The 25,807-nt window shown below is 42.9% G+C and overlaps 2 protein-coding genes across 2 annotated transcripts in view; both read left to right on the forward strand.

Moving 5' to 3' along the window:
• The first annotated feature begins 652 nt into the window (after positions 1 to 652).
• Positions 653 to 25,807, forward strand: part of LOC130475183 (matrix Gla protein-like) — a 59,910-nt gene continuing 34,755 nt past the window's right edge. Inside the window, exon 1 of the mRNA XM_056846926.1 lies at positions 653 to 663. The gene's annotated coding sequence lies outside the window, so the exon portion shown is untranslated. The remainder of the gene's footprint in view (positions 664 to 25,807) is intronic.
• Positions 3,924 to 25,631, forward strand: ERP27 (endoplasmic reticulum protein 27). The gene is made up of 7 exons (XM_056846536.1): positions 3,924 to 3,942; positions 4,036 to 4,136; positions 7,809 to 7,946; positions 15,055 to 15,171; positions 19,159 to 19,284; positions 22,564 to 22,761; positions 25,584 to 25,631. Exons 1-7 carry the CDS (start codon positions 3,924 to 3,926, stop codon positions 25,629 to 25,631), a joined length of 747 nt encoding a protein of 248 aa, XP_056702514.1.

A 25,807-nucleotide genomic window follows, 5' to 3' on the forward strand; every position in this document is an offset into this window, starting at 1 on the left:
GTTCCATGGCAGGACAAACGGACTGGGATGACTGGGGTTCTGATCCACGGGGGGCTTTTCCAGTGCACTTCTATGAACTGCCAACTTAAGCAAAAATTGGTCCAAGCATATATTTTGATATCATCTTTTCATTCAGAGCAGATGTGTGGAATGTTGATGCACAGTAGTTAATGTAGTTGGTCTTGCCTCTTGATTGGCTCCAGATTAGTGGAAAAATATACTATACTATGTAGTGTTGTGTGAATGCATTGAGTTTACATCATCAATACATGTTGACTTGCTATGGTTTGTTTCATGAGTTGGTTTAAATGTGTCTGTGGGCATCACATGGATGTCATTCTGTATTTATTATGGTGTTCTAAATAAGCTGTGGAATATACCTTGTTACGTTTATAAATTAGTACTAGTTGGCACAGGAGGGAAGGCGGCATGGTTTAGCCTGATCTCGTCAGATCTCAGAAATTAAGCAGGGTCTGTATTTGGGAGGGAGACTTCCAAGGAAGACTCTACAGAGGAAGGCAACGGCAAACCATCTCTACTTCACACTTGCCTTGAAAAGCCCCTTGCTGGGGTTGCCATATATCGGCTGCAACCTGACAGCACTTTATACACACACAAAAGAAGGCACTGTAGGTTGTAGCAGCCCTAATAGCCCAGATTAACCTGATCTCATAATAGCTTGGAAGTTAAGCGGGGTCAATATTTGGATGGGAGATCACCAGGGTTGCGATGCAGAAGAAGGCTATGGCAAACCAACTGTACTCATCTCTTGCCTCAAAAACCCCTGAGGCGAAACTTCATGGACTTGCCATTAGTCAGTTGTGACTTGACAGCATACTTTACCTTACATATTATTGGGGTTTTATACACGAGATAGATCTTCTGTGTCTCAGTAGTAGAGAACACACTTTGTATGGAGAAGGTCCCAGCTTCAGTCCAGCTGAAGGTCACCAGGTTATGGATTCCAAGTGCCTACATTTTGTTTGTTCTCTGCTGCGGTTATGGTGGTAGAAAGTGTTGTCGAGTCACAGCTGACTTCTGGTGACCCTGCAGGGTTTTCAAGGCAAGAGACATTCAGAGGTAGTTTGCCATTGCTTGTTGTTTCTGTGTAGTGACCCAGACTTCCACGGTGGTCTATCCAAATACTAATCAGGGCCAACCCTGCTTAGCTTCTGATATCAGGCTAGCCTGGGCTATCCAGGTCAGGGTGTTCTCTACTATAGATAGGCAGAAATCTCACCTGCTTTAGGGACAGACTCATTGTACAGAAACCAAAACCATAACAGAGAGAGAAGGTCAGGGAGAATTGGAATATGGTAACTATAAGGGGAAAACTTCATGGAAAAAGAAAACAAATGATTCCAAGGAATAGTAGAAAGTATTTTCGATGCTGTGAGTTTGAATTCAAAATATTATCATGTACTCATGAGGGGTAGGTCCTTAGTTAGCTAAACTCACCTTTGGTTGTAGAAAACATTCACTAAGTGCCAAAATCTATGGGTTGGATCCAATCTTAAATCAGCAATTTCCAGCAATTTCTTCTTCCCATTCCAGCTCCCCCACAAACAATCCGTAGGGTTCTCAATACTTCAGGGGCAGCGTTTCATGCAGTGGGCTGCAGTTGAAGGGGGACGCAGGAAAGTTCTGTTCTGTTGATGGAAAATTTAGTCTGGATCCAACCATGGGATAGGAATGTTTAGTTGATTTGCAGTACAATCCTAAACAGAGTTACATTCTTCTAGTCCCACTGACTTCAATGGACCTAGAATGATGCAACTCTGCTTAGGATTGCACAGTTGATTAATTTAATTTTTTGGTCATTTAAAGAGATGTCCCTGATTAATAAGGCAGCAGTTTTTAATTTTTTAACTGTTTTAATGTAATTCATTAAAAATCCATGAGTGACAGCAATATTCTAAGCTGAAGCATTTTTCCTCATACAGGAGGGAACATTTCTTCTGAGATGGCAGCTGATGTGACACATACAAAGCAAAGAATGAACACTTTCCCCATTATCATTTTCATTATTTATGCATATTTCATTGATCCATTGATAAGGTTTAAATAGACTGATCCACAAGCATTTCTTGAATTGTGAGGCAACTACTATAGCCTGCTTTGGTGCAGTCTAGGCACTCTTATCTGCAGAGTAAAATAGGAGCCACAATAATGAATGGTTGAGATGTTTCTGCTACCGGTATGTGTATTCTGGTGTTTTTGTGCAGTACATATACTGGCATGTTACTACTAAACGAATGGAATACACATTTTGGGCTGTGTACAAAAGAGGCTTTGGGAGCCTACATTCCCACCAGGTGCTTATCTCAGTAGTGCTGACCATGTCCAGGTGTTTTGTTTCTCACATTCGAAGATGTTGACACATTTGAGTGAGAGGAACCTGGTGAGTTGTCTGCAAAGCTCGAAGCGGAAGGCAGGGCAATGGAGATCTGCACCTTGCAGGGTTTCTTTGTATTTCTCTTCAGCTGGGTCTTCCTTTTGGGATGTGCTGAGAAGGGGCCAGTACAACAAGGTAAGGAAGCAATGTTGTGAATTTCAAACAAAGAGTGAGTTGGGCAGTTAGGATACTGAATGAATCAGCATAGACCAAAGTAAAGTTCATCCAGATGGTGGTCAACTGTTCTGCTAACTGGGGCACTGCAGCATTCAGCCAAGAATGTTGGGGGTATCCCTGGGGAAAAGAGGAGGTACATATCCCCCACGTTTATTTCTTCATTAAAACATTTCCAGACTGCTTTTCCTTATTACTCAAAGTTGTATATATTTAATATGTAACCCTACCCTCTGAGACAGCTAAGCCAACTAGTTGACCTCTGTGACTGATTGTGACTGGGGGTAGGCCATGGCTCAGTGGTACAACATCTGTTTGGCATGCAGAAGTTCCCAGGTTCAATCCCCAGCATCTCCAGTTAAAGAATAAGGCAGTAAGTGATGTGAAGGACCTCTGCCTAAGACCCTGGAGAGCTGCTTCCAGTCTGAGTAGACAATACTGACTTTCCTTCATGGACCTTCCTTCATGGACCAATAGTCAAATTCAGTAGAAGGAAGCTTCATGCATGTTCATGGTCAAAGAGCACTCCTTGCCTGTGCTACAGAGAATTAAAGCATTAAAACAGTATTTGTGATCCCCCTAACCCAAAGCACACGGTGAACATAAGAACATAAGAAAGGCCCTACTGGATCAGACCAAGGCCCATCAAGTCCAGCAGTCTGTTGACACAGTGGCCAACTAGGTGCCTCTAGGAAGCCCACAAATAAGACGACTGCAGCAGCACCATCCTGCCTGTGTTCCACAGGACCCAATATAATAGGCATGCTCCTCTGATACTAGAAAGAATAGGTATGCAGCATGACTAGTATCCATTTTAGCTAATAGCCATGAATACCCCTTTCCTCCATGAATATGTCTAATCCCCTCTTAAAGCCTTCCAAGTTGTGCTGTGCCCTGATGTTATTTTTTCTAATTAGAATTATATGCTGCCTTTCTGCCTAACCAGGGTCACCATGTGTGAGTGCTTGAACAGCAGTTAGCTTCTCTTAGCAGCATTATGCTGAGAATCTTATTTATATAGTTCATGCCTATCTTCCCTTCCATGTGGAAGTCCAAAGAGGTTTACAAAATAAAAATAAAAATCTGAAAGAAGAATAAAATGCAATTGCCTAAAATAAGCCATGTTCATTATAGCATTTGGTTGAAGCCCAACAGACCCTTTAGAACTATATATCTCTTAAAAGCCAGCTGGCATAATACACCCTTGTTTCAATTCTACTTGCACTTTAATGTGGAAAAAGCATTCTTCAGGACTGCAAAAGGATCATTGTGTAGAATCACCTGTATTAAGGAAGGTGGCATTCCCAGAGGACAGGCTAGGCCCAGGCAAAAATATAAGGAGACCAGTGAGGCAATGGGTCAGATAGATGCTGGTACGAACATTCAGAAAAGGTGGGCCTGGGCTTTATGGATATGTATAGATTTTTGTCTCTGAGATGATACTGTGGCTGCCTCCCATTCTCTAGGCACTTCTGAAGATGTGAAGGAACCAGTCTTTTTGGAGGATGTGGGAACCACCGAGGCATTCATCAAGGCAGCTGAAGTGGTTGCTATTGGATTCTTCCAGGTCTGTTGAGATTCCTCAGGGGGCTGTAAGACACAGGCTTGTATCAGGCGTATTGGCAAAACCTCAACTCATCCTGTATAAATCAGACAGGCAGTACAATACTAATTTCCATCCATGGCAAATGGTTGCTGTGTTTTGCCATGGTAGAAGCACTTGTCTTTTGTGAGTGCGAACAATATAATTAGAATGCAGCAAAGTATACTGATGCTGCCTACATCTAAATGGCCTCAGGCAGGCAGGATCACACAACACAGCCCCATTTCCCACAACACTGCAGAGCGAACCACAAAATAATCTCAAATACACAATGTTCAGTTTATCTTATTTTTTGTATGTTTTCTGAAGGCTGTTTCTTCCATTCCATAGGGGTGCATACTTGGGAATCAGGTTCTTGGATGCAGAAGATGTAATGAATGGATTTTGCTCAGTCATGGGATCTGGTCTAATCATTGTGGGAGTTCAAAATAAAAATGTATTCAGGTAGAATTGGCAAGAGGGCTTGCTTTTTCCTGTAGCTTGACCGTCTTACTTGAGTTGGCATCTTATTCTGCAGCCTTCTTAGCTTGTGCCCTGCTGTGATCCAAATGGTGCAGGACAATGGCATGTTCACGCTGGACTGGCCTTAGCTTTTGAGTAACCGGTTATACTAGGTGGCTTTTTAGTCTCTTGCCTTGAAAACCCTACTGGGTTGCCATAGGTCGGCTGCGACGTGACTGCACTTTACACATGCATTTGTAATTTCATTTAGTAAATGTTACTAACTCCCCTGTGACTCTGTAAATAAAGGCAAATCATTTATTCTAATAATTAACACTTACTATCCAGAAAACATACCTGAATTATAACTGACATGTAAGAATATTTTTTCATACATGTCAGTTATAATTCAGAGGTTTTCTCTGGATCTCATTTCCCAAGACTGCACTCCTCTCCCTGTCAAAACTAACACGGAAGCTGTCAAATGCTTGCAGCCACACGAAACATCTTGTTTCTCTTTCACAACATTGGGTTGCTATTGTAAAAAAAAAAAAAAATACCTCACTGTCCAGGAAAACATCCTGTATACATGTGAAGGCAAGTCTTTATTTCTGGGAACTTGATTTGGCCAGACTAAGCCTACTGGGTTAATCAGAGTACTCAAAAGCACTCTCCTCTCAGTTTAGCTGTCTGTCTTGTTTCCATTCCATATTTGCATTTCCTCTTCAGAACCTTTTTTTAAAATCTGCAGCTGCTCAAAAACAGATCATGAGAGTTTTGTTAAAAATGATTGCCCCCCCCTCCCCGTTTTATTCAAATGCTGCCTGCTCCACCTCAAATCTCTCCCACCTAGTTGGCTGGGTATTCTTGATTTCCCTTGATCTGTCTTCTGGGAGGGGCAGTAACTCAGCGGAAGAACATCTACTCTGCTTGCAGAATGTCCCAGGTTCAATCTCTGACATCATCAACTACAAGGTAGGTGATGTGAAAGACCTCCACCTGAGACCCTGGAGAGCTGCTGTCTATCAGAATAGATAATGACCTTAAAGGCAGCTTCATTTTCTCATAGGAAGTTGACCATTGAGAAACATGGCCACTAGATGGCAACATTCTTTTCTTAAATTCCAGGGGAGAGGAAAAGGTCTGAAGGAAGTCTGAGGCAGGAATCTCTCCAGCCTACAGAATTGCTTTATTAGCATTCATTATTTTTCTCACCCACTCTGAGTTTACATATTACTCTTTTTATTGGATCTTGTCTTAAACTGGCCTTTCTTTGTAACATCTGTCCCTCATTTGCTGTTGTGAATATTAAACCACCATCCCAATTGAGGTATACTTGAATGCATCTAATGAAGTTAAGTTCTATTTCACAAAAAAACTATGCTTGAATAAATGTTGTTAGTCTTTAAGGTGCCTTGGAAAAATGCCTTCTACCCTACAGATCACATCTATGGATTTGTACTCTGCCTATGTACTGTAGCCTGGCTTCAAGTTAGTAGCTAGTAAGAGGAAAGGGCTGTGTGTGCGTGTGTTAAGTGCCGTCAAATCGTTTCCGACTCATGGCGACCCTATGAACTATGCCCTCCAAAGTGTCCTATCCTTAACAGCCTTGCTCAGATCTTGCAAATTGAGGGCTGTGGCTTCCTTTACAGGGGATAAATGATCAACCCCAAATCACAGAGCAGACAAACGGTTTACCAGCTAAAACCTCAGCTAGAGTGTCACACCAAAGGGATAGAGATTGAGAAAGTCACAAGGCTAGATTGCATTTCCTCCTTGAGTCAGGAAGATAGGGAGTGAGCCCAGAGGGAGATGGACTTCTGATGGGGAGATCATAAATTCTCTGGATATGAGGACGAAGCTCCTTCTTACCTCTTAGTTTTAGCCACTGTGGCTCAAATCATGGAGGACTAAACCATTACAATGGGACTCCAGACCACAAGTTGAGAGACAAAGGGAAGGAGTCCCAGTCTCCAAGAATTAATGTAATGGAGGATTTTAAACACTGCAATTTCAAGAATTACTAGCCTATCCTAATTTAACATAGTTTAGGATACGAATAGCGTTTAGAAGGTTGCATGTTTACACCGGTCCTTTACATCCTTGGTCAGCCTGATGCTTATACAAACCATGTGTACTCTTTTTACTTGTTTATTAAACTTCCTTACAATTTGAATGGCCAAGGCTTGGTATCTGCACCTACACCACACCAAGTTTGGTCTCACTTTCCAAAGAGCAGTAAAGGGGAGGGGCAGCGGTTGAACTTGCCATTCCGGATGGGCAAAAGTGCAATTGATCTTTCCTGTGCTAGCTAGTTCAAGCAAAGTGGGAGACATTGCAACTAGAAGGAGCCACTAAATGGCAACACAGATAAGGCTGCTAGAGGTACTCACCCTTTTAGCAGGAGATACTCTTCCAGATATGTTGGTGGCAGCTGTGAATACCCAGAGAGAAGGGAGTGCCTCACCTTTCAGAGATAGGGTTGCCAGTTCCAGGTTGGGAAATACGTGGAGATTTTGAAGGTGGAGCCTGAGGAGGGCAGGGTGTGGGAGGGGCAGCAATGGGGTATAATGCCATTGAGTCCACCTTCCAAAGCAGCCATATTCTCCAGGTGAACTGATCTCTGCTGCCTGGAGGTCAGTTGTAATAGCAGGAGATCTCCAGCCACCACCTGGACAACTGTAGAACTTTCTGAGGTCCCAGACAAACAGGAATGGGTCTTGTGAGACCATTTTCTAATGATGCCAATGGGCTCCTGTTTTATTTCGCTGCTACAGACTAACACAGTTACACATTTGGACTTATTTTTCTCTTCTTATCCTTTCTCTCCCTTCCCCACCCAGAATATTTTGTTCTTTGCTTCTCTTTCTTTCTATTATGCTTCCCCTTTTTTCTATTAGGTTTTCCCTTTCTTCCCTTCCACACTGTGCATGAGCCTTGAGCCAAGAGGAAAGATGGGGTGTAAATATTTTAATAAATAAATATGATAATAAATAAACTGGCTTACTAATCATTCTCGTCCCTGAGAGAAGCCTAGAAACAGTGAGAGGGCTAGATATGTCTAACAGAGAATTTTCATCCTCTTCAGCAGACTTCAGTTCTTAGAATTATTTGGAGGAAAGCCATGATAGTAAAACTGGTTTACAGCTGTTGTAGAGGTGCTTTAAGTCTTTCTCCATGTTTTCATTCCATCAGCATTCAGATCTAACAGAAGCTTCTGAATTTCTCACCATGGTACAAAATGTGCAAGATGTGCCATTTGGATTCTGCACCAGCTCCGATGTCCTTGCTCATTATAATATCACAGTGAGCACGGTTTCCCTCTTCCGTGTGGTAAGTCTTCCTCTCATGGCCTTGCTTCTTGAAACAACCTTACCACAAGAATTTCTGAATAAACTGGTTTTTCCCTTAGATGGTAACTGTGGGAGTCAATTTAATACTGTCTTAAGGGGAAGATATGAGGAAATATGTCCAATAGCAGCAGGAAGCGGCCTGGAAGATATGGATAAAATATTCCATACTATATATGCAAAGGGTGAAGAAAACAGGCCCTTTTTATTTTTTGGAAAATCCAAGGGAATGTTTTCAGATTAACTCATTTGGTGGTTTGTCAGTGCTGTCTTTAAATTTGTTAGTCTTTAAGGTCCCAGAAACCTTGTTACTTTAATTCAGTCTCAACAAAAACTAAGACCTAATAGAATATGGCAAATAACCATATTTAAGGAATCTTTTTTAAAAAGTTATATCATTGGATCTGCCCTGGGGTTGAGAACATTTGCTCATTGTCCCACATTAGTATGACAATCAGGAGTTAACACCCATGACACAGAGTGGTAAGCTGCAGTATCACAGTCCAAGCTCTGCTCACAGCCTGAGTTTGATCCCGATGGAAGTTGGTTTCAGGCAACCGGCTCGAGGTTGACTCATCCTTCCGAGGACAGTAAAATGAGTGCCCAGCTTGCTGGGTGTAGACAACTGGGGAAGGCAATGGCAAACCACCCTGTAAACATAGTCTGCCTAGTAAATGACGTGATGCGACGACTCGCCATGGGTCAGTAATGACCTGGTGTTTGCACAGGGGCTTTACCCTTTTACCGAACGTCTTCAACTTTTTGGAGATACAATTGCCTTGGAAATAGAGAAATGAAGACAAGCCTCAGAAAATGATGTGGCCTGATATACTTGCTATGGCTGAAGATGGCCTCTGGTCATGTTTCCATGACCTGTTATAGAGGTGTGCATATATGAGTGCTTCCTATGCTGCAGCTCCTTAATACCAAACATAATGTATGAGGAAAAGGATGCTCGGAAAAGAACTGTAAGGTGGCATGGGATGTTTCTTCCTCCAGGATGTTTATTTCTTCCATGCAGACTGTTTTACTTTGCGAAAGAAGATCACTATGAAGAATGGGCATAATGTATATTGTGGGACTTGGATGCACTGAACTGATGGTAAAAAAATATCAGCCCAACCTGCCACTTCAGACTGTGGGTGGTGAAGGTGGGAATATCATGTTTGAATACTCCCTCAAAGTAAAAGCACCTTGCTCACAGAAAACTGTCATGTCTGCGTAAAGGGTGCCTAGACCCTGTCTTTCTTGCAGCAAGTGGTTTTTTGTTTAATATGGCAGAACATTCAAATGTGATTCACTACCTGAAACCATGCTATTTCTACATGTGTGGATTGACCCCATGCGGCTGAATAATCTGATTCCTGAACAATGCCCTGTACAGATATGCCCCTGGACAAGGGGGCGGTGTTATATGTGATGAATTAATCTTGGCTCTTACCCAGCTGTTTGTTTTTTCAGCTGCCTTTGCCCCACCCTTCGTCTTGTCTGCCTTTCCTGCCACTTGGCCTGCCTGACTGGGTGTCTTGTTATTTGCATTCAACTCTCTTGCCCTTAGCCTCAGTATTAAATAATGAGGAATTTAAAATGGCCAGAAGCTGATGTTAAATCACATCTGCAAATTAGCTATGGTCAGGAAAACTCCCCTCCCCCTTCTGGGAGAGGTGGCAAAGCTAACAATGCTTCTATTTACTTCCTGGCTGAGGTGGGAGAAGGAATGGAGGGGGTGTACAAACACAGCCCCCACTGGCCAGCCTAACATTGCAGTTCATAGCTGCGAACAGGATGTCTTTCCAGCTGCCCTGCATAGGTATAGTACTAACAGTTTCCTTAGCTGGTTTCAGTGCGATCCTAAGCAAAGTTAACCATTCAAAGCCCACTGACTTCTATAGATTTAGAAGGATGGAAGTCTTTAGGATCGAACTGTTAGTGCCTGGAGCCAACCTGTCTATTTATACTGTTTTATCAGATCAGCTGAAAGCAAGAAAATTGATTCGTTTGAAGCGTGGTGCTGGATTAAAGTTTTGTGGATACTGTGGACCACCAAAAGTACAAATAAGTGGGTCCTAGAACAAATTAAGTTCTAATTTTCCCTAGAAGCTAAAAATAAATAAACTGAGGCAATTGTACTTTGGGCACATCATGAGAAGATAAGACTCACTGGAAAAGACAATTTTTTCGCCTTCAAGTCAAAGCTGACTTATGATGACCCCATAGGGTTTTCAAGGCAAGAGATGTTCGGAGGTGGTTTGCCATTACCTGCTGCCGTGTCACAACCCCGGCATTCCTTGGAGGTCTCCCATCCAAATACTAGCCATGGTCAGGGCTGAGAGTGTGTGACTGGCCCAAGGTCACTCAGAAAGCTTCTATGGTGCAAGTGGGGATTTGAACCTGGGTTTCCCAGGTCCTAGTTCAACGCCTTAATCACTACACCATGATGGCTCTCTTGGAAAAGACAATAATGCTAGGAAAAGTGGAAGGCAGTAGGAAAAGAGGACGACCCAACATGAGATGGATTGAGTCCATAAAGGAAGCCACTGTCTTCAATTTGCAAGACCTGAACAAGGTTTTCAATGATAGGATGTTCTGGAGGTCATTAATTCATAGGGTTATCATAAGTTGGGAAGTGACTTGACCACACATAACACACATCATATCCTAATAAATACCACAGTGGAAAGAAAAGGCTACAGGGGTCCACTCCAATACAAGCCAGATGGATTGGTTTCTTTTCTTATTGCGAATGTCAGGATTATGTGGCTTATAATTATAGTGAGGTGCCCCCAAAATTCACCATAGTATATTTTAGCCATCAACAGCTTTCAATGTATTATTGGCAGTTCAGTCTGCTCTTACTTTCATTGCAGCCTGACACAAATAACGCAGCATTCCCATTGTTTCGATACCAGGAAAGGTGTTGCCTGGTAAATTTCAGGCTACAAGGCAGCTTTCAAAGGCACAGGAGCCCTCCCAGAGAAAAAGCTGGCAAACCCAATCTTAATACACCGTTCCCTGCACATTCCACCTCCTAATAACTTTATTAAAATTCTTATTCTTGACTAATGAGATCAGACTAAAGTTCAGCAATGGTGCCAACTTACCTTGTAACTGGACAGAACAGCTTGGTTCTACATGGGTCTGGCTGCAATTTTAAATTGCCATGAGGCAGAAATAAGCATTTGAGGCAGCTGCTAACCTACTTGAGAACAGACACTCCGACCTTCCTCAAATTATATAGATTTTTCTTATTGATGCCCTGGAAAGCATTTTAGGATGATTCACTACTTGTCTACTAGCACCTAATGTAATTTCAGCAAGTGCTACAAATTGAAACAAGATTTCCCTGAGCTATTTTCACTTAGTCATAATTGTTCTCTTCCAGCAATGCTTGAAAGCTCCCTCTGTTTGGAAATGTGAGGGTAATTCAAGATGATGATTTTATTGTAGAAGACTATCATTTTGTATACACCCTTCTTGATTCCCATCTCTCCTGGTATTGGTTGTTTATATGAGGAAAGAAAATAAATGGATACTGCCAGAACAAAGCTGGGTTGACAAAGTATAAATACCCATTTGCCAGTTGTCTGGCAAGTTTTGAACTCCCCCCACCCCCAAAAAACTCTTTTTTGGAAGAAATACAGAAAGAAAATGGAGCCAGGGGCTTGAAACAAATATTCATCAATAGAGTGTGAAGATGCACACAAACGCACAAATTTTAAAAAATGCTGGCAATAAATCAGCCAAGGGCCATTAGATCAGAAGAACTGCAGATATCAGAGACTGAAATGGACAGGTGGGCCAGCTGGTATAAATGGAAAATTAAAGTAATGGCCCCAGCTAAGGCCGGGGCTCCACCCTGTCATACAATGCACTTTAGGAATGGATTCTTACTGGCCCTGAGTCAGCTAACTCAGTCACTACTAAGTTGTGATGCAATGCATATTGGGATGGAGCAGAACAGGGATGCTACAGCTTTGTTACTCTGACCATCCTGACTGGAAGAAAAGGCACCCTGTCAGTAAATAGAAGAAAGGCCATGTGCCTGTCTGCACTGTATTTTTACTGATCGTCTGCTCTCCAGTGAATTTCTGTTGGAATATGGTAAATTTCTGATAGACTGCAACTATCTGGTACTGTAAATGATAAGCTAACCAACCCTTATGCTGTTTTTTTAAAAATTTAAAACCCCCTCTTATCATTAGAAACACTACAAACCGGCTGAGAGACAATATTTAATATATATATGAGACAATATGCCCTTATATATATATATTTAATATCTCTGGTTCTTAGGGGGATGTGTAAGGGGTGGGAGCACTCTGCGTATGCTTAAAAGCATAACCTGAGGGCCAGAACCTGCAAACATTGGCAGCTATACTCTTGGCTCAATCCACAGGGATGGGAGGGGTCACTGCCTCCCCCTAGCAATTTCCTCGAGGAGGTCTGCCTCCTACTTAGACTACTGAGCATATATATTGACTCTACGACACAGGAGTTTCTTTATGTGCTTGCAAAATGTGTAAAGCGCTGGAATAGGGTTGATCTATGTTTTCTCAGACGTTTTCGCAAATGCAAACTTGCAGTCTGTTCCGACCCCACTGAAGTCATTAGGACTCTTTCCACTAACTTTGGTGGTCTCTGGAATTCTCCCAGGGACTTATGTGTTCTGCCTCACCCTAGATTAATATCAGAATTAACTCTTTTTTTAAAAAAATTCCATAGTGCTAAGCAGACTTTACTCCACTGCTAGGAAGAGAAGAATCAGCCCTCAGTCTATGGCCTGAAGATGCATAGCAGCATGTTAGATTAAGAACTATGAGGAGAAAAGAGGACTGGGGGGAGATCTATCTCTCAAAGTGTAACATGATTCAGGGTATACATGTATGCATTATTTCCAGTTGCCATGTATGAAGCCCAAAATGTTTTTACAAGTAACTGTCCCAAAGGATTCACTCCCACTGTACAGTATACCTGATTGTTGAGGGGTTTTGTTGAGGTTCAGGTTTCTTCGAGCCTTCTTTGAGTTCTTGTTTTTTTCTTGCCTGTCCATCAAAAGGCCAATCAATAAAATATATACAGGAAAATGTATGGAAAAGTTTTTGCCCCCTTAAAAGTGATGCATTTATGGTGCTTAATTTTTTTTGTTAAAATCTGGAAAAAATCCTCTTTTTTATTGGAGAGATTTCTTGCTTGCATAAGGTTTCCAGGAAATCCCTACATGCTTGTGCCAATGTTTGTTAGTTTTAGAAGTACTGAAATGAGCAGATGAATCTTTTCAACAGGGAGAGAGAGTTAGATTGGCTTCAGATCCTTCCAGCCAGAGGTCCTACAAATGTTTGTCAGCAAATTCCCATGTCTCCAGAGTCCAGGGCAGTTTAAGGCAACTAATAATCACAGTCTCTGAAATCTTTAGAGATTCTGCTATGCTCCAGATTCGTCAGCCAGGCCCAGGGCAAAAGGAAGAAGAAAACAGATGAATCAAAGTTCAGGGATAGCTCTGTGCACTAGGCCTCATGAAAGTTTGCAGCAATATAAAAGGTGGGGGTGCTGCTCTCCACAGGGCCACGAGCAGGGGCACCTGCTGGAAGGGGGACAGGCTAAATTGGATTGTCATGTGGCTAGCAATTACACCTCAAAATAGAATAACTGGCCAAGACTACCCTGTGGGCAGACACAGACTTTCATGTACATGTGACTTGTTTTGGGGAATGCAGATGAACAACAGTGACTGGAGCTCAGCAATAGGGTTGCCAGGTCCCTCTTCACTACAGGTGGGAAGTTCTTAGGGCAGAGCCTGAGGAGGGTGGGGTTTGGGGAGGGGAGGGACTTCAATGCCATAGAGTCCAATTGCCAAAGTGGCCATTTTCTCCAGGGGAACTGATCTCTATCGGCTGGAGATCAGTTGTAATAGCAGGAGATCTCTAGCTAGTACCTGGAGGTTTCAACAATAAACAGCACCAGCTCTAGGAAAAAATACACGTAAAGCAAATTACACACTTAAATGTGCAAATTGTACTTTCCAAGTGAATAGTGTACAGAACGCTCTTATAGTGTACAGAACGCTCTTATAATATGAAACACAAATTATGCATCTCTCTCTCTCTCTCTCTCTCTCTCTCTCTCTCTCTCTCTCTCTCTCTCTCTCTCTCTCTCCTCTCTCTCTCTCTCTCTCTCTCTATATATATATATATATATAAGGTTACATCGCCATATATCTCAGTATTGAACTCAAAAGGGTGCAGTCGCCCTGGTCTAATCCTGACCCAAATAACAAAAGCAAAAATGTGCTACCAAAATCACAATGATCATCAAGGTCCAAAAGTCCAATGTAGCAATGGTAAATAGTCCAATAGTCCAATGATCCACGTAATGAGATCAGATTAAAGAAATATTTTCAATTCAAAGAATTCAAGGACGCCGACCGCTAGGGGGTCGCATAACTAGTTAGCATGCCAGAGTCTCGTTATCGGAATTAACCAGACAAATCGCTCCACCAACTAAGAACGGTCATGCACCACCACTCACAGAATCGAGAAAGAGCTATCAATCTGTCAGTCCTTTCCGTGTCCGGGCCAGGTGAGGTTTCCCATGCATGGCCGTTCTTAGTTGGTGGAGCGATTTGTCTGAAAATATTTCTTTAATCTGATCTCATTACGTGGATCATTGGACTATTGGACTATTTACCTTTGCTACATTGGACTTTTGGACCTTGATGATCATTGTGATTTTGGTAGCACATTTTTGCTTTTGTTATTTGGGTCAGGATTAGACCAGGGCGACTGCACCCTTTTGAGTTCAATACTGAGCTATATGGTGATGTAACCTTTATATATATATATATACACACACACACACATATTGTTGCATAATTTGTGTTTCATATTATAAGAGCGTTCTGTACACTATTCACTTGGAAAGTACAATTTGCACATTTTAGTGTGTAATTTGCTTTACGTGTATTTTTTCCTAGAGCTGGTGCTGTTTATTGTTTAAACTGTGTTTTATTCAGCATATGTATCAATTGTTTAGCAGTACCTGGAGGTTGGCAACCCTACTCAGCAATGGCTGTAAGATGATTTGCTTTGCTGTAGGTGGACAACAAAAGGCAAGATTTGGAAATCAGAGACAGCAAAGAAATTGATGCCACCAAGCTGGGACGCTTCGTTCGGATCAATGAACTGCGCTGGGTGACCGAGTACAACCCTCTGGTAATTAATAGCTTCTCTAAACCATGTGGGACCTGTCTATACGTTTGATTATTCAATTCACCCTTTCATTTTGCAAGAGCATACACATAGAATTACTGTGCCATGTCAGACAGGCCTCTCCTGAGCATGGGAACAATTACTTTGAATATGAAAAGGCATCACAACCTCTGACTCCAGGCAATAAGTTACTTATTTGCGTAGGTTGAATGGTTGCACTTGGGTTTTGCCAGGCGGAAGAAACTGCATTTTGGAAACAGGCTAGCTGAATAAAACAGTTTTCCAGGATTATTGGCTCAGATACTTCTTTTGGGAAACTTTAGATGCATTCAAATCCAACGAGCGAGTTTCTATGAGCCTCAGTTGGAAGCAAAGAATAGAAAACTGACCATAATTCTCTGCAAGGTATTGCAAGAGAAATTATGCACAATGCAGGCATGCTCACTTAGCCACAATATAGGGCATCTTCTCCATAGTTATGATATTCTGATTTGATAATCTGGTTTTACAAGATACATGCCCACACTGGCACTGCTTGCATTGGTCTCCTGGGGGACTGCGTGGCACACTGGGAGAAGTGCAGAGTCAGTATGGGTGGGAAAGTGCCCACTGGAGGGACAGAAGTAAGATGTCAAGCACCTTGGCTCCTGCCATTTCCCTGTCTTCCAGTTTTATTAGTTATAGTTTATTAAAATTATTATCCTGATTTTGTGAACATTTATTCAATGTAGTTCAGAAGAAAACACAATGCATTTTAAAAAGGAAAAAAAAAACCTGAAATAACTGTAAAAGGTGTATCAAACAAAACCAGAAGCCAATAAAACCTAAAACTCAGCTGGAGTCAGCTGAAGAAGAAAGCTAGCTCCATCAAATGTCCAAGAAAGTATGAAGAAAGTACATACCTAATGCTATATAAAAAAAAAAGGCCAAGTGAACCTCATGGGGGGAATATATTTTAAAAAACCATGATAGCACGATGGAGGTGGCTTTATCCTTAGTTACCACCTGTCTCATTTCTGGTGGCAGAGGGACTGGAGAAGAGCCTCCCAAGTAAAGCTAAGTGGACATGCAGGCATATATGGAAGTAGATGATACTTTACATTCCCCCATCCCTTATAGGTCAAACCAGCACTTTTGAACTCTGCTCAGATATGAATGGCAAGCTGGGATGTTATTCACGGCTAGTGCGTTCCTGCTATCAACCTTGCCTCAGAATTTTGCAACAGTTGAAATTTCCAAGAAGCCTTTAAAGGACCTGCATGAGACATTAAAGTAATCTTACTGGAGAGGACTAAAACAGGGATAGGCAGGCCAAGGGGCACTGCTGGTGTTCCATCCCAAGCTGTTAAAAATGGCTGGAAATCATAGAAGCCTCTTGGCAGTAAGGTACTGAATTAGGAGTGCAGATTCTCCCATGTGGTCATGTCTTAATATAGGGCATGAGAATCTGGTTCCTTCTGGAGAAAGAGGGCTTTTATACTACCTCCCAAGCCAAATGCATCCCACCAGTCATCTCTTTGGGCTTGCCACATGCTTGATAACCCTGCTGTTGAGGCGGATATTAAAACTTGGAGGTTTGTTATGCCCCTGACCGGCTCTGCATGCAATTTGCTGAGTCATGAGTTGTACAGCCAGCCTTCCAGTTGTATAGCTTGTATATGTGGATAAGCCTGCTGCTGCTCTTATTTCTGCATACTTCATAGGTGGACAGGAGAATGAATGCCCATGCCCAAGCCATTGTGTTTGCTCTTTTCCCTGGTAAGGTAGGGTTGCCAGTTCCCTCTTTGCCACCGGCGGGAGGTTTTTGGGGTGGAGCCTGAGGAGGGCGGGGTTTGGGGAGGGACTTCAATGCCACAGAGTCCAATTGCCAAAGTGGCCATTTTCTCCAGGTAAACTGATCTCTATCGGCTGGAGATCAGTTGTAATAGCAGGAGATCTCCAGCTAGTACCTGGAGGTTGGCAACCCTACTGGTACTAGCTGGTAAGGCCATCCGCCCACAAAGCCTTTCTTGCATCTCAGTGTGCTGTTTCAGTCCTGCCTGTGTCCATGGAATGAGCAATGAAGCCAGGAGACTGAAAGACCCTAGGAGGCTGGACCTCCCACAATGCCAAAGTCTCCATGCACTCAAGTTGGAAGGCTGTTCGAGAAATGCACTCACTGACCTCTTCCTTGTTGATGCTGGAATCCTCTCACACTTTCCACTTTTTCATAGAAAAGCCAGCAGAGTTTGACACAAGCCTCTCTCTCTGTGGTTGTTGTGTGGCACCTGGTGAGGCAGTGGGTCAATTGCCAGCTCTCCAAGGCCCTGTTTGGCTTGTGGGAGAGGCTGCTGAAGTCCAGGAAATGAATTGGGGGGGGGGGAGAAGCAAAAGTCAGATGACGTATTATCCACCAACAGCAGCCTATGCAAAGGTGTCAGTCTGCCCGATGACCCGAGGCTCTTCACAGAGGCCTAGTGTGTTCTACCCGCTCACTCATCCTGTCTCCAGGGAGTACATGGAGAGATTCAGGTCTTCTTTTTCATGTTAGCCTCCAGTCTGCTTTGGCTCTGAGGCTGTCAAACACAGATCAAACTGGTGTTCAGACACTTTCCAGACTTTGGCAGTGTTTTTCTAAATGGTAATGGCAGTGGTAGGGCGGGATACACATGTGTGTTCTTGGCCACCAGATTGGCACCAGCGCTTTCATTAGGGTTCCCACCCCCCATTGCTCAATCCCTGGGCTCAAACATTTGCAGTCTGACGCAGAAGAACACTTTGCGCCAAACAGCAACTTTATTAAATCCATAATTAAACTAATCAAATCAAACAAATTACCGGAACATATAATTCAATGACTATTAGCATTTATTTAAAGTGGCAAGGAAAATACATTTTAATGATTAACTAGGGCTGCAGCCTTACATACCCTTACTTGGAAGTAAGTTTCATTGAGCTCAGTGGGATGTTTCCAAATAAACGTGCATAAAATTGAGCTGCAAATTTTAAATCATGCCTTTATCAGTGCAGGAGTGGACTGTAGGCTACAGACTCCCGATTTGATCCCCTCTGGTTCCTTCAGATCCATCAACCCAAAGCAGCAAAATAGGGAAAGGGAGGAGCAAAAAAAGCTATGGAGGAAAGTTGCCTTCCTCTAATGGGACTGCTCCCGCTGCTTCGGATCCAAGGCATTTACTTCAGTGGTTATAGAAAGGCATAACTCTGCGTAGAATGGTGACCTAGCTTGATTCTGTCCCTTCTGCTTTAGTTAAAATTTTAAGCCAGATCTGTTGGTTGTTCTCTGGACTTAAAATGTTAGAATGTAGTTCTGTGGTCCTTTTTTCTGACAGTTATACGGTTCAGACACTGGGTCTGTGATCTTAAGGGGAAGACCAGTGTGTGTGTGCAGAATTAGGGTTGCCAACTTCCAGGTACTAGCTGGAGATCGCCTGCTATTACAACTGCTCTCCAGCCGATAGAGATCAGTTCACCTGGAGAAATTGGCTGCTTTGTCAATTGGACTCTATGGCATTGAAGTCTCTCCCCTCTCCAAACCCCACCCTCCTCTGCCCCCAAAACCTCCCGCAGGTGGCAAAGAGGGACCTGGCAACCCTAAAGAGAATAGCTACATACCTTTTAAGTTTTCATCACCAGGGATAAAAACAGGTTAGCAGGGGCGAGTTTTGGTAGGAAAAGGACAAAATAGGAAAGGGTTAGAAGTCTTTCTCCCTTCCCCTCTCAGTCTTCCCCTTCATATTGCAGTCCCAGTAATGGCACTGTCTAAAAACATCCATAAACAGAATCACAAACCAACCTGCAAAGTGTACTTTCCTCCTAATTTATCATATCCTTCCCCTTCCTTTCAATAATTGTTTCCTCATGTTTATACTCAGTCTCATGATTCTGAGCGCATGTCTCATGTTTTGAACTTGTAAGGTTCTAGGACTCAGCTCTCCAGCAGTGTTTCATATCCCTGATCCCTATATGGCTTCATCTCTTCTCTCTTGGCAGACTGCAGTAGGCCTCTTCAATAGCACTGTTCAAACCCACCTTCTCTTGTTCACTGACAAATCATCCTCAAATCATACAGAAAGGATGGACAAGTACCGTGAAGCCGCCCAGCTCTTTCAAGGAAAGGTGAGTCTGCAATACGGCAAAGCATCCTGAGTCTGCAATGCCACAGTTTGGAGTACAAAAAAAATGTCTCGGAAAGGCCCTTCTTGGTCTCTGGCTAACCATGTGATTCTTATGACAAACTCTTCCTTCCAGTACCACAGCAGACACCATCAAAACCAGGATCCCAGTCCAAAGAGAAAACAAAAGACAAGGTCATCAGTGTCACTTGAGACTTTGTGATAGAGCAGCTCCAGTGTGGCCATCTTGCTATGGGGAGACTTGGGTATGAATCCACACACAGCTGTGAAGGCTTTTCCTCATCCTTCGTGAGGGCAGGCAATCCTTTCTCAATCTAGTGTTCCTTACAGGGTTTGTTACGAAGAAATGACATAAGAATTGAAAATAACCTTGTATTAGGGTTGCCAGCCTCCAGGTACTAGCAACAATAATGCAATTCAGGCTAGCATAAACATCAATGTAGAATGTTATATTGACATCCAAGAAATTATATTCACATCAAAGAATCTAGTGGTTATAGACCGTAATATACCATAACATATAATTTTCCTAATTCTCTTAAAGTCTTCATTCAAATTAGTTTTAACAAATGCTCTACAACTATTGCAATTGAAAATCCATTCCTATTACAACTAAATTCAGTTCATAAAACAGAGGTTTTCTTCAGATGAACCAACAAGACTCATTGTTTTGAGGTCTGTGGTTTAGCGTTTAGCGTTGCCATGTCCATCTTGCCAGGATAAACTGCGTTTTCACACATGCTGAATAATGCACTTTCAATCCACTTTCAGTACACCTTAACAATAGTTTGCAAGTGGATTTTGCTGTTTCACACATTAAAACCCAGCTGCAAAGTGCATTGAAAATGCATTATTTGGCATGTGTGAAAGCTCAGTTTCAGCTTGTTCACCCAGCCCATTACTGACTCCAATCACCAGTTCAGAACATCAACAGGTTTCTCGGAACTATCGTAGGTGGAAAAGAAAGGTAGAGCTGGGTATCATCTGCATAGTAGTGACACTTTGTTAATGCAAACAAAGTCCTTGAGGCACTTTGGGTTTCATATTAGAAGTCACTTTTTCAAATATTTGATAGTGGATGGCACATTCTGGATTTGTTTTCCTCTTACACTAACAACCAATAGACATTTCTATTATATATCTGAGGCTCAGATTAATGGTGGAAACCTGAGTGGCTAGTAGAATTGCTGTTCCATCCCTCTTAATGTCTTTGCATGTTCCATAGGCCTTAAGAACTTTCTCCAAGTGACAGCACAGCCCTCCCATGAGCTTTGCCAGGTGAACTGCAATGAGGACACTGAGTCAGAATTGTAGGGGTTTGGCTGTTTTTTTTTTTGCTCTGTTTAAATTGCCCATCTAAACACCAGGGGCTTTACAACCACCTGTATGTGATCTCATGCAAATTCTTTCCCCCACCTGTTTGGATCCAAACCATTCAACACAAATGTTGTCTTAATAGGTGAAAAGACTAATATGTTCAAGATCAAAGCTGGTTATAGGTTTGGGCAGGAGAATGTCCAACCATCTCTGCCTAAAAGTCCAGGGGGTAGGATGCTGAACCATGTTAAGGGCAGAGCCTCATAACTGCCAGGTGTTTTTTCCTTTCCCTCAATTTATACTGAACACTAAGGTGACCATGCAGTCCCAGATGCAGGCAACGTTCTTCCCATACAAGGCATTCAGTCTAGATTGCCATCATCTGATCTGAAAGGAGCTCTTGTCCTGTTAGTGAATGGGGAAGTTCAAAACAATTCCATTTTTCAATTTTTTTTTGCTTTGGCCCTTGTAAACTGTCTCCTTGCCAGGCAGTTATTAAAGTCGCAGTTCTGGAGATGGACAGTAATATCTATTCCTAGCATTTTAAATTTGGCCACAGGTGGGATCTTGTCTACCACTCCATTGGCTTGTGATGAAGGAATGGACACCATGGTCTTCCTGAGCTGTGAGGTGGTTCAACAAACCTGCCGGAAACCACAGGCAAGATCACAGGTCCTGAAGACTGTTGAACCTGTGGACATTTTTTTTGAACAGGAGCACCACACTAAAATGGCTGCCATGGAGATGTGGGACCAGTCACAAAATGGCTGCTATGATGGCCAGGTCCATTCACAAAACATTGGTAGTTTCCAAACCAAACATGCTCTTACTGAGAGAGGCAGCTTTTCCCAATTGGGTGCTACCTGCAGATGGAAAGGTTATGCCTCCTAGGCTCTTCACCACCTAGCCAAACGAAGAGGAAGCAAACTGGGATTAACTCTTTGCTTTGTGGTAGAAGCAAGTGGGTACTAGGAAACAGACTGACAGGTGTCATGGAGCCCATGACTACCACCTTCTTTACAAACACATGCCCCTGCAATTGGGACATTTACAACATCACACTACAGCTCTGTTTCTTGTCTATCATGTTTAATACACCCCTATCTTCTGGGCCAAGCTACAAGTGGCAGCCATAGGTCCATCCTGTGGCCGCAGCTGCCATTTTAGAAGCAGATGCAGTTTAAAAAAAATTGCTGCTAGGCTCCAATCAAGGGTTGCCAGCTCCGGGTTGGGAAATACCTGGAGATTTTGGAGGTGGAGCCTGAGGAGGGCAAGGTTAGGGGATGGGAGGGACTTCAATGGGGTATAATGCCATAGAATCCACCTTCCAGGTGAACTGATCTCTGTTGCCTGGAGATCAGTTGTAATAGTGGGAGAACACCAGCCACCACCTGGAGGTTGACAACCCTACCTGGAGATCAGTTGTAATAATGGGAGATCTCCAGCCACCACCTGGAGGTTGGCAATCCAACTCCAATCTGATTGGGCATGCAAAACAGCTGCCCCAGGAGCTCTTGCCCCCCCCCCAGGAAAATATGAAAATGAGCATGATATTGGCATGATGCCTAATTTGAGTATTCCATCATGGTGAATATTTTTTTCATAAGATGAATTTCCATCAGCAATATGCAGAGAGCTACTGCTCAAAGCTTGCTGGGGGTAAAGGAAAGATGACTGGGGAAGGCACTGGCAAACCACCCCATAAACAGAGTCTGCCTAGTAAACGTCAGGATGTGACATCACCCCATGCGTCAGGAATGACCCGGTGCTTGCACAGGGGACCTTTACCTTTTTTTGTACTGCTCAAAGGAGTCTGGGGTTAGGTGGCAACCCTGGTCAAGAGTCATCATCCTTCCGTTTACTTGACCTCATTATATATCTGAATGTTAATTTTCCTGTGGGAACTTCTAAATTTCCCTGTACCTGTACCATTTGCTCCTTGCAGATTCTTTTTATTTTGGTGGACAGCCAGGCAAAGGACAACAATCGAGTTATGTCTTATTTCCACTTGAAGAAGTCCCAACTGCCGGCAGTGGCACTGTACCACAGTCCAGATGAGGAGCAGGAGGCACTGCCCCTGGGGGAAGTCTCCCTGGAGGCTGTGAAGGATTTCTGCAATAGTTTCTTACAAAGGAAGCAGGCGGTGAGTGTTCATTGTGTACAATCCCAATGTTTTGCCCATGGAAACGTCCTATTTCCTCTAGATTCCCCCCTCCCATCTCTGAGTAGTACTTAGGTTCTTGCCTGCAAAAGCTGGTGGGATTTATAACATCCCCTTCACTTGCTTCTATTTTTTATCTTACTTTTTCTGGCTACCGAAGGTCAAACTAGGCATTCGGATGCAAACGCAGAATCCTCAATTCAGTACGCAAACCAGGACCAGGGAGGAATTTGCACACTGCCACCCCATCCCCAGCTGCTTTCCCCCCAACCAGTCTCCAAGAGTGGATTTCCTTGCATAGAAGGGAGGGAGGAACTGCAGAGATGGAGAAAGGTTCTAGAGGAAAACTGGCTGACAGAGTGAAGGGTGAGCACACACCCCTTCTGCCAGCTGTGTTCCCCTACAAATTCTCCCTCTCCCTGCATGTTGTAGATAAATCCAGGATGAAGAATCCCTCTTTCGCAACCGAACTTCTAATTGCCACCTCATACATCTGCTGCATAGAATCATAGAGCTGGAAGGAGCCATATAGGCCATCTAGTCCAACTCCCTGCTCAATGCAGGATCAGCCTGCAGCATCCCTGTCAAGTATTTGTCCAGCCTCTGCTTAAAGACTGCCAGTGAGGGGGAGCTCATCACCTCCCTAGGTAGCTGATTCTACTGTCGAACAACTCTTACTGTAAAAAACTTTTTCCTACTATCTACCCGGTACCCTTCCACCTGCAATTTAAACCCATTATTGCGAGTCCTATCCTCTGCTGCCAACAGGAACAGCTTCCCGCCCTCCTCTAAGTGGCAGCCCTTCAAATACTTAAAGAGAGCAATCATGTCCCCCCTCAACCTCCTCTTCTCCAGATGGAACATTCCCAACTCTCTCAGCCTTTCCTCAAAGGGCTTGGTCTCCAGGCCCCTGATCATCCTTGTCGCTCTCCTCTGCACCTGCTCCATTCTGTCCACACTCTTTTTGAAGTGAGGCCTCCAGAACTGCACATAATACTCCAGGTGTGGCCTGACTAATGTTGTGTATAGTGGAACAATGAAATCTTGTGATCTGAACGTTATGCCTTTGTTGATGCATCCCAAGATCACATTAGCTTTTTTTGTTGCTGTGCCACACTGGCTGTTCATATTTAACTTATGGTCCACACGCTGCTACCCAGAAGTGTTTCCCCCATCCAGTATGCATGTCCCTCATTTTTGTTACTCAGATGTAGAACTTGGCACTTATCCTTGTTGAATTGCATCTTGTTCACATCCGCCCACTTTTCCAGTGTGTTCAGATCTCTTTGAATTCTATCTCTGCCTTCTGGTGTGTTCTCTGCTTCAACACATGGTGTTTCTAACAAAAGCGTGCACATTGTGATGTGGTTATGTACATCTGCAACCATTTGCAGATTCAGGTTCAGCTTTGAAACATGGGTGTCAATACTCGAGAGGTGACTTCATTATGGTGTGCCAAAGGGTGAGATTTATGCTTATTTATTTATTTACAACATTTTCATGCCGCCTTTCTACCCAATCACGGTCCACAAGGAAGTGAACATAAAAAACATCAAAACATTTGAGCAATTACAAATACAATTTAAATTATAAAATAATTCAATTAAAACATGTAAACAAACAACACTGCCCGGTTGGGCCTGGAGTTCTCCTGGAATTACAACTGCTCTCCAGATGACAAAAACCAGTTCCCTGGGAGGACATGGCAGCTTTGGAGGGTGGACTCTATGGAACTGAATCCCTGCTAAGCCCCTTCCCCACTCAAAAGCTCCACCCTTTGCAACCTGCACCCCCAAATCTCCAGGAATTTTCCAAACTGGATTTGGCAACTCTAGTCTGGTGCATTATCATCTACATCCTCTCCTGGGCCTCAGTTATTGACTGTATCTCCTTAGGGGCAGTTGTGAAGTCTGTGTGGAAAACTGATTTCTATCTGTCCTAGGAAAAAAGCCCTGTGTGGTCATCTCACCAAAGTAGAATTGTTTCTTCTTGTAAAAAAATCTGTGAAAAAGGTTTAGATCTTTGGGCAGAAAAAAAAAACAGTTTTCCAAACCTGAGATTCTAGGATTGGAATAAATTATGCAAATAGGACACATGGGAATGATTATATTCAGTGTGTTATTTGTTTCCTCTGGCTGCAGAGCTTGTTTTTGGTTCTGGTGTTTGACTGTTCTTTTCCAAAGCTTAAGAAGGAAGTTTTAAGCTCATGGAAAAATGGGGAGGTATGATGGAAATATGTGTGTAGGAGTAGGGGTACAGAAACTTCAGCTCATGGGAAGAGGATTGGGATCTGCAAAGCAAGGCTGGATTATTTCCTTAAGAGAGTTGTAGCCACAAAGGATGACAGGTCCGAGCCAAGTGGGAAACCTTGTTTTGTCTCAGTTTGTTCTTTCCTGTTGTTCATGAAACATTAGTTCATACGAATTAGTGCAATTATTTGTTTCCTGAAGATGGGCTGATCTCATGAGAACATCAAGGTAATATCTTGTACCGATCTCATAGAAAAGGCGAATTTAAAATGAATATTTATCCAGATTTCTTTTTCAGGTAAGAATTGGGGGTTCAGGACCTCAATTTTGTATGCCAAGAGAAGTCATGCTCATATTCTGCCTTTCATCTAAGTTCTTTACCTTATATGAAGATGTATAGTGAGAGATTTCCTATTTGAAGATGGCTTGTGAAAATTATGCTGGGAAAATTAGAATGGGCTGATAATTCTAGCAAGTCTCAAGTCTTCCTCCTCTTCAGCTCAGTATTAAACATAATGATGTTGACATAGTTCTATTTGTTCTGTTTTGTTTCAGAAAGACAGTCTTAAGCTAGAAGATAAGGTCTTCAAAGAGGAGCTCTGACTCCATTCTGATTCTACAACAACACTGATCCATTATAGTTACTGTTTCTTTGATGGAAAATAATCCAACTCAACAGGCTGGAGATACTGAAACAACAGAAATATGCTATACCATGCTAACTGAGTTTGACAATTCTTTAACCTTTTTCCATGTCCACTTATGACCTCATTTCGATT

The sequence above is a fragment of the Euleptes europaea genome, chromosome 3 (genome assembly GCF_029931775.1).
Source record: "Euleptes europaea isolate rEulEur1 chromosome 3, rEulEur1.hap1, whole genome shotgun sequence".
Lineage (NCBI taxonomy): Eukaryota > Metazoa > Chordata > Lepidosauria > Squamata > Sphaerodactylidae > Euleptes > Euleptes europaea.